The sequence below is a fragment of the Sceloporus occidentalis genome, unplaced genomic scaffold (assembly GCF_023333645.1).
Source record: "Sceloporus occidentalis isolate IW3139 unplaced genomic scaffold, rSceOcc1.0.p SCAF_316, whole genome shotgun sequence".
Classification (NCBI taxonomy): Eukaryota; Metazoa; Chordata; class Lepidosauria; order Squamata; family Phrynosomatidae; genus Sceloporus; species Sceloporus occidentalis.
Window position 1 is genome coordinate 650,211 of NW_028317296.1, and position 8,994 is coordinate 659,204.

Consider the following 8,994-nt stretch of genomic DNA (forward strand, 5'->3'; position numbering starts at 1 on the left):
GTAGTCCCCTAGAAGCTAGACGTTGGTCCGACATGCATCTCTAATTCGCATTTATCACATTATGTTGCATTCTATTTATATTTAAATCCTCTGGTGCTTCCTGTGTGCTCCCAAAGCTATAGGGAAAAGTAACTGGTTGCAACTGGCCGGCTTCTGATATGTTCCTATCGGAAATGATAGTCCTAAACAGAAGCCTTATCTTTAACTGGTAATCAGTTTCACAAAATTACCACTAAATGTACAGTGAATGTATTCCTGATTTAGGTTTGTATATCCCTTGACAACACATCGTTTAGCAACAAAACTGAGATCCATAATTGTATGTGTTAGTATAGGCTTCCAATTTTCGTTCAATTCATTGACTTGCTAGTGAGATGACCATATTTTCAAAGGATATAAACTGAGACCTTTGCTATAGGAAGGCTTTTCATAAAGACATTATCTAGCACTTTTATATGTGAAATGTTGTCCTACATGCTGCCACCATGTCATAATGTTAAAGCTTTTGTTTTCATAATATTTATTTTACTTTATTGGACATGTTGCTGGAGCAGGGGAGAAAGAACATACAAAGTGTAATTACTGTACTGCAGTAATTGCCTTGTGCTCGGTGTGTGTGTGTGTGTATATATATATATATATATACACACACACACAATAAAATCAGGCTTTATTCTGAGAATCATCTCTAGGTCGTTGTCTTGCAGTGATGAGGTTTCTTTTTACAGATCTTGAGAAAAGACATTTCCAAGTTTTTCTTCTGCTAGCCGCGAAAACAACCTATCTCACCATGGATGACATGACGGTAGAAGATATCCAGTTGAGAGCCAATCAGGTCACAGATGAAGTGAGTCCTTTTGTTCATTTTAAATGGATGCCAAATATGTTTACACTCCCTTCCTGTTACTATTTTTCACAAAGTGCCATTCTGTGTATCTACCATCTCACCATTAAAGTAATACGTTTACATCTAAGTCCAAGATCCTCAGGTTCTAGACCGTGCCTTGTATATACCATGTGCTGTATCTGACCAAAAGTATGTGGACACCTGACCATCACACTTGAATGGGTTTGTTGGGCATCCCATTCTAAAACAATAGGCATTATTATGGAATCCCCCTGTGCCTTTGCAGCTTTAATAGACATGGGCTATAGAGTCTGGACATTTGCCCATGCAGCCAAAAGTTTGTTTGTTTTTTCTGATTTTTTTTTTATTTTAATTTTTTTTACATTTTTGCAATCGGCATCCCAATTAATCCCAAAGGTGTTCAGTGGGGTTAAGGTCAGGCAGGGGCGGGCTGGCCGGGCGGCCAGCAGACGAACATTCATGGCAGCCGCAAAGTTAAAAACTAAGCGGCTGCCACCGGGACTGGCCACCGTGCCGTGCCGCTCACTGAGGGGTGCCGGCACGCCTCCAAAAACGATGCGCGCGGCAACTGTGGCTGTGCGTCACGACTTGATGTCAAATCCCGGCGCACAATACTGAAGCCACGCCCACCGTCTTCCGCGCACCGGAAGGACAGGACACAGAAGAGGAGGAGGAAGAATGAAGAGGAGAAGGAAAAGTGACAGTGCCAGAGGAAAGGTAGGAAAATATTAGTAAGTGTGTGAGAGTGATGGGTGTTATGCTGTAGTTTATGATGAATGTTTGTGAATGAGGGTTTCAGATTGCATGGAAGTGTGGGGGGGATAGCATGGCATAGGGAGGCTGTCTAGGCATGATAGGAGTGTGATTGCTGTTATCAATTTTTTATTTTTTTTCCTCCAATAATTCAATAACAGTATTAATAGATATATATGGTTGCAAACAGCAATCACATGCCTATCATGCTAAGTCAGCCAGTACATGCTAGAACCTGGGCATGATAGGATTGTGATTGCTGTTTATATATATATATACACACATATAAATTTATACATATTGTTGATTTTTATTTTTTTTGTCTAATTTTGGTGTGTTACTTTTAATAAAGTATTTTAAACGTTTTTTTTTTGTTTTGGCCAAATGAATGCTGAATTTTCATTTCGGTGCATCCCTACTATATACTAAGCCAGTCACTGAAGTGTTAGGCCTACACCACATCAATGTTTGGCTTAGTATATAGTGATAGGGGTTGTACTGCAGTATTGTCAGTGTCTGGCTGAAAGTATAGGCACACGTTGACGGTGGTACAGCATAATCCCTAAGTATATAACGATAACAGTTATGCTGTACCACCGTCAATGTGTGCCTCAGTGTATAATAACAATTTTGCTGTACCCCATGTTTGCCTAACCATAGAAAATATGCAGTTTTAAAGTGTGTGTGTGCCAAATACTCTAGGTACGCCCTTGCGTCGTGCGGCAGTCAGGCCCAATGGCCATTCCTCAGCTCTTCGTCCCACGTCTTAAAAGGGGTGGGATAAAGAGCTGAGGCACGGCTATTGGGCGGCGCTGTGTGTGCACGCCGGCCGCTTTAATTTCTTTAGGCGCCAGTGGAGTGACTGCTATCAATGTCGCTCGCAGCCACTTTGGTGGTGCAATGGGCCACTTGACTAGACTTGCCCCCCCAGGCCTTAGGCTGCCAGCCCACCCCTGAGGTCAGGCTTCTGTGAAGGCCATTCAAGTTCCTTCAACACCACACTCGTCAAACCACATTTTTCTGGACCTTGGTTTGGGCACAGGGGCACGGTCATGTTGGGACGGGAAAGGGCCTTTCCTCAGACTGGTACCGCAGAGTTGGAAGCATACAATTGTCTAAAATGTATTTGGATGCTGTAGCATTAACGTTACATTTCACTGACATTAAGAAGCCCAAACACTGAAAAACATCCCTAGGCCATTATTCTTTATTCCCCAAACTTTACTGGAGCTGCTGTGCATTCTGGTATTTGGGGTTCTCCTGGCATCCGCCAAACCCAGATTCTGTCAGACTAGTATAGTGATCAGCTGTCCGGATGTGGAAAGACATTTCATGAAGCTCCAGACGTGCAGTGCTTGTGCCGATGTTGTTTTCAGAGGCAGTTTGGAACTCTGCAGTGAGCGATGCTACAGAGGACATGTCATTATTTACTCGATTTAGCCCTTGACAGCCCCACTCTACGAGTGTGCATAGTCTATCGCTTCATGGCTGAACTGTTGTTACTCCTGGACAGCAGTGGACCGGGGCAGATCTAGCAGTGCTGATATTTAGCAAACTGACTTGTAGCAAAGATGTCATCTTATGACAATACCACGTTTTCAAGTCTCTGAGCTCTTCAGGACGACCCATTCTACTTTCAGTGTGCTCGATTTTATACACCTGTTATCAATCAGTATGGCGGAAACACCTAAACTCAATAATTAGGAGAGATGTCTTTGTACTTTTGGTCATGTAATTTTATATACATTTTCTATACACAGGATTTTTTCCAGGATACAGTGACTGTTAAGGTTGCTTTCATTAAAGCATACATTAACCAAGAACATATATTTATTAGAATGTTCATTGTAATGAGATCGTACTTTTGTGGTTGTGTTGGTAAAACTGTAACTTAGGTCTAAAACAATAATGTTGGTCTTTCGCTCTTTCTCAGTCTCTGGAGAGCACTCGCAGAATGCGCAATCTGGCAGTAGAGGTAAGGGTGACATTTTTTTTCTTTCTACGTGTCTGACTAGTAATAAAATGAGGTATTATTAATCTCATTTATACTCTTTATACTGTTATTAGAAACTATATTCTTAACAATACATATATTCAAGGGGTATGACAAGACTAGAAATGACAGACATTAGGTGGAGCGAGCCCTGCTCACAAGCTTACAATCTTGAGGGATATTAACTTTCGTGACCCAAAAGTGTTTTGTAAAAGAGGAGTTTGTATACGCGAGTTAACATTGCTTTGCATATTAATATACAATAGGGGTCCATTATCCTAAAACGTAAAAAATCTATTAAAACAACAATCACCTGTTCCTTAGCACGTCTAAAAATTAGGCAAATACAGCCTCGGATGGACAATAACGTGACATATTACACAGTCATAATTTATTCAACAAAAATAAAGCCAAAATGGAGACGCCATGAGTGAAAAAACGAAGTATACCAATAGATTGTAGAACCACCTTTAGCAGCAATAACTTGTAATAGTTTTCTGTGTGACATCAGTCTCTTACATGGTTGTGGAGGAAACTTGGCACACTCTTCTTTACAGCATTGCTTCAGTTCATTGAGGTTTGTGGGCATTTGGTCAGCTCTCTTGGTCAGTTAACGACCTATGACGTGCCTGGCTCGTCATGGCATTAAACAAGCTTTGCTTCTCTTAAATGGTGTTGCTGTAATGCCTCGATGTCGATCGGCATCTGGCCCCTACACGGGGCGTCAACGCCCGTTTTAAAACAATTTAGGAAACAATCAATGATCTCTCTAGGCCCTCTTAAGAACTCTGGCTCTCCTTGCAGGTTTAATACAGGTACTGCATTCAACCATGCAAGTATTTATTTATTTTTATTTTTTTTTATGTGAAATTTAAAATAATTATGCAGTGATTAAGTCATAAAATACAGTTTATTATTAACAAAAATTAGCGCTGTATCGTCCCAAAAATCCTGACATGGAAAGAGTTCAAATAAAAGCATTTGAAAAACCCAAGGGGTGTTTACTTAAAAAAAAAAATAAAAAAAAAATGGTTTAATGGGGTAAATTGGAGTGGCCGGGTTCATATGAATGGCTTAGGGCTGCCGTGTTCTTTTTGTAATAGAAGAGGCTTTTTCCTCACAACCTTTCCAAACAAACCATACTTCTTCAGTCTTATTTTAATTGTTCTGTTGTGAACTTTAACACGTGCTACCTGAGGATTGCATTGTCTTACCTTTTTGCGTGGATGTCCACGGGGAAGATTGGCAAATGTCTTTGTATGTTTTCAGCTTTTGAATAATCTTTCTCACTGAAGAATGATGGACTTTTTACTTGTTTGGAAATTGCCTTTTAACCCTCCCCAGATTGATGGGCAGCAACAACTGCTTCTCTAAGATCATTCCTGATGTCTTTCCTCCTTGGCATTATACACACCTAAATGCTCCAGATCAGCAAGCTGCTAAAACTTCAGCTTTTATAGAGATGGCTACATTTGCTGATGATCAGTTAATCAAGGACATATGATTAGCAGCACCTTTCTGCTACCTAGCATCTTAATTCCTATAGAAACAGTAAGGCTGTACTTATTTTTTCACACATGGCTTCTCCTCTTTGTTTTTGTTGAATACATCATGACATGCTGTAATATGTGTTTTTCATCTGAGGCTGTATTTACCTAATTATCAAACCTGCTAAGGAACAGATATAGCATTATTAAACACTCATCTACAGACACCAGACAAGCCAGAAGGCTTGTTTCTCCCTCAGAAATCTCATGGTGCTGCCACAACCACAAGGGATTCTGTGTAGGCACATGCAAAAAAGGTCAACAATTATCACCTTAATGTGTGTATATATGTATGTATGTGTGTGTGTGTGTGTATATATATATATATATATATATATATATATATATATATATATATATATATATATATATATATATGTGTGTGTGTATTAATTTCTACATTTACAAACCTTCTGTGTTTCAGTGCCAAGATACTGGAATAAAAACAATTACAATGCTGGACGAACAAGGAGGTAAGTTTGCATTTAAATACCAACTAACAAAACGGTGATAGTTGCTGGTTGTTTACTTTTTGCAGCATATGTATTTATTTGCATATCATATGTTAACTAAATCAAATGTGCATCAGTTTCAATGCTTACGGATTACATTTCCTTAGCCAAGATATAATAATCATGCCGTTTTATGATGTATGGAATCAAACTAATGCAAAGGATGGATGGGCGTGTTTGCAGGTGTAACATAGAAAAAGCATAGAACTGATTTTTTTTTTCCCCCTTTCTTCCAGAACAACTAAATCGTATTGAGGGAGGCATGGACCAGATCAATAAAGACATGCGCGAGGCGGAAAAGAACCTTACAGAACTGAACAAATGTTGTGGTCTCTGTGTCTGCCCCGGGAAAAGGTTAGTGTCGGGGAAGCCTTTTTTTAGTCCTTGTAAAGCAAAGTTTTATGTAATGTCCATCTAAATAAAATATATGCTAAAGGTGAATTGTGTTCAGTTACGAAACTGCTCCAAGCCAGTTGGGTATTGAGAGCCATAAGTCAACGCCATGGATTTGCCATGCTGTGCTTGCATATAGTCTTGGTATAAAATAACAACTGAAAATAGACACGGTGAAAAAGGCCCCAGTAAGCGCTGATTCGTCTCAGCTGTGTCGAGTCAGGTCAGACTCCTGTTTTGGTCCTCCTGGCCGACTGTACGGACATTCCCTATGTCCACGCAGCTGTCCGGCTAAACATCCTGTTTTGCTGAGTGTTATGATGTTTGGCATAAGCCTTTTACATTATTATGCTGTTCGCAATACTGCAGATTCTGTACACTTTTGGAACGTTTGGTTGAATTCGGTAGTTACACAGGAAATTAAGTCCAGTGACATATGTTTTGTCTTTCTTCTTCTTGCTTACTAAATCGGAGGTTTCCTTGGAAGCAGCATTTTGTTGGCTATCGCAGGTTGGTGTTGAGAGGGTGCAGTGTGGCTCAGCAGCCTTTTCCAGTTGCATGATTCCTTAGGTACCAGCACGTTTGAAACATTGGCAGGCGTTTTGAGTCTTCTTAGCTGTAGCTGCTTCTAGTCTGCTTTAAATCAGTCACCTTTCCCAGATCCTGCACTTCATAGTTTGGGACACTGTATGTGGCATATGGGGTTGGCACTAAAAGAGTTAAGCATATACACTAAAGTGCCGAAAAATATTTTAAGCGAGTCTGGAAAAACTAACTTATTTTCTTGTTTGTGTTTTTATGTGTTGGTTATCTTGCTGTTGATGTTGACCCTTCTTATAACATTAACCAATAACGGTATGATTTTCCGTGTTAAATTCCTCTGGCTATGAGAAAATGTGAATTAAATAATAAGCTCAGCAGTAGCAAAGCTAAAAAATTAAAGATTCTGCTGTAGTTTTTAACTGTTCCGTGCTGTTAGGCGGTTGTTTTGCCTGATAGTGTCGCAGGAAATAACCCTTATAATGTTTTAAGGCAGCAAACCTTTAAGTACTACTTTGTATACCAATAAAAATGATTTCCAATTTTTTACCCTACTGTTTTCTGGCAGGGGAAAGAGTTTTGAGACTGGAGATGTTTATAAAAAGACTTGGGGTGGCAGAGAGTCCTCAGAAGATGTCATTTCAAAGCAGCCAAAATATGCCAACGGACAGCAAAATCGTGTAGGACAGAATGGTGAATACATAAAGCGGTAAGTTGTTTTTTTTGTTTGTTTTTTTTGTCGTCATTGACTATATTTGTGTTTTTTGTGATGAGCAGCGCTAAAGAAAAGACACATATATCCTAGGTCTCTTCATTTAATTTTAAGGATGCCGTTTTCTGTTATGAAAAATTCATAACTTAAATGGGTACTTAAATGCCTCTTTTGTCAATAGTCAAAGAATGAACTGAATAATAGAATATAAAGTTGTTGTTTTTTTTAATTACATGGTGCAAAAAAAGCATATTAAATGGCCCTGATGTACTGACCCTGACAGCCCTTCTAAATAACAATGCATATCAAAGGGACCACACATCTCTCATATACATTAAAGTGCATATGATGGCTGCACTGTGCCTTTATGTATTGTGATGATTGTATTGCCAGGTTTCTTTTATCGGTTATTTTAACCTTTTTTTCTTCTAGGATAACTAATGATGACCGTGAAGATGAGATGGAAGAAAACTTGCAGGAAGTGGGCAGCATACTGGGTCAACTGAAGAACATGGCCATAGACATGGGGAATGAAATTGATAGTCAGAACAAACAGATTGATAAAATCAATGAGAAGGTGAGCTTGCAATATATAAATATATAATAGAATGCTATTGGTGGGATTCCATATACAAACCAAAGAGATGCACTTCATGTGAATTGTCTTCTTCAGTCCTATACTGTAACATATACTGCAAGTGTATCTGCCTACATGAAAAATAACATGAGAACACACAATGTATGGACCCTTTGACCTTCTACCGGGCAAGATCAATGCTATAGAATCTAAACCTCCCCCGCATTGGAAATGTTAATCTCACAGATGGAGCATCATGTTTGCATATTTATAATGTATTCTTGTATTAGCTGTGTGTATAATCTACGGTTGCTCTTTAAAAATTCCAATCCTTTTATTTGATTTAGGCTGAGACAAACAAGGCCCGCATCGATATGGCTAACTCCACAGCACAGAAGCTCATTGAATGAAGAGGGTAGCACGGTGCTGCTTTGTCCTTTTTGCTGTCTGGAAGTACATTGGCTTGAAGGCTTTCTATTACAGGCAACACGATCCTCCTTCCCACCAACACCAACAGTTTTTTGCTCTCATATAGTCAGTCTTTTTTTATTTTATTTTTATAGAAGTGCTGAGCATTATTAGCTTGGTGTGCATGTGAATGTATATCATACTTTTTACTGCAGCATTTATACATGGGGTGTGCCAATGCGAGGTAAAGTCTGCAGACCCCTATGTTTATTTTAAATCCATCTCTATAAAGCAGACATGCAACCTGCAACTATGAGGCTGCACATCATGAACAGCTGTTTTAAATGAAGCAGTCATGAAAAATGATTTATTCCTTTCTTATATTCTTTAAGTATTTTTGTTTACAGGTATAGTCCCTTAGTGAGTTTTGGGAGAGGCCCAGTGTGGACACTTAAAAGGCTCTGGTAGGTTGCATTTCTGCTTTGAGTACAAGGATACTTAAAATTGTTAGTTTAAACCTGAGAAAACACCAGTGAAGATTATAATTATTAACATTTTGTAGCGTTTAGGTGTTAGAAACTCTCACATACCAAAGTGTGCTCTGTCTGAGCATACTGTATCCATACAGTGTTGTATCCAAGTTTCTGTATTTGAAGAGAAGGCTTCTCAGGCTATAGATGTTTTTTTGCCA

General features: G+C 39.2%; 1 protein-coding gene across 1 annotated transcript; it reads left to right on the forward strand.

Moving 5' to 3' along the window:
* Positions 1-790: 790 nt before the first annotated feature.
* On the forward strand, positions 791-8,305 carry LOC149274864 (synaptosomal-associated protein 23-like). Its single transcript, XM_089505187.1, has 7 exons — positions 791-847; positions 3,555-3,596; positions 5,586-5,634; positions 5,910-6,027; positions 7,175-7,315; positions 7,751-7,895; positions 8,243-8,305. The coding sequence occupies exons 1-7, from the start codon at positions 791-793 to the stop codon at positions 8,303-8,305; spliced, it is 615 nt and encodes a 204-aa protein (XP_089361313.1).
* Positions 8,306-8,994: the final 689 nt, after the last annotated feature.

Excerpts from the sequence above, each read along its gene's own strand:
- LOC149274864 (XM_089505187.1), top strand. The coding sequence starts at position 791 with ATGGATGACATGACGGTAGAAGATATCCAGTTGAGAGCCAATCAGGTC. Across the intron at positions 848-3,554 it reads CCAATCAGGTCACAGATGAA|TCTCTGGAGAGCACTCGCAG; the intron begins GTGAGTCCTTTT and ends GCTCTTTCTCAG. Across the intron at positions 7,896-8,242 it reads TTGATAAAATCAATGAGAAG|GCTGAGACAAACAAGGCCCG; the intron begins GTGAGCTTGCAA and ends TATTTGATTTAG.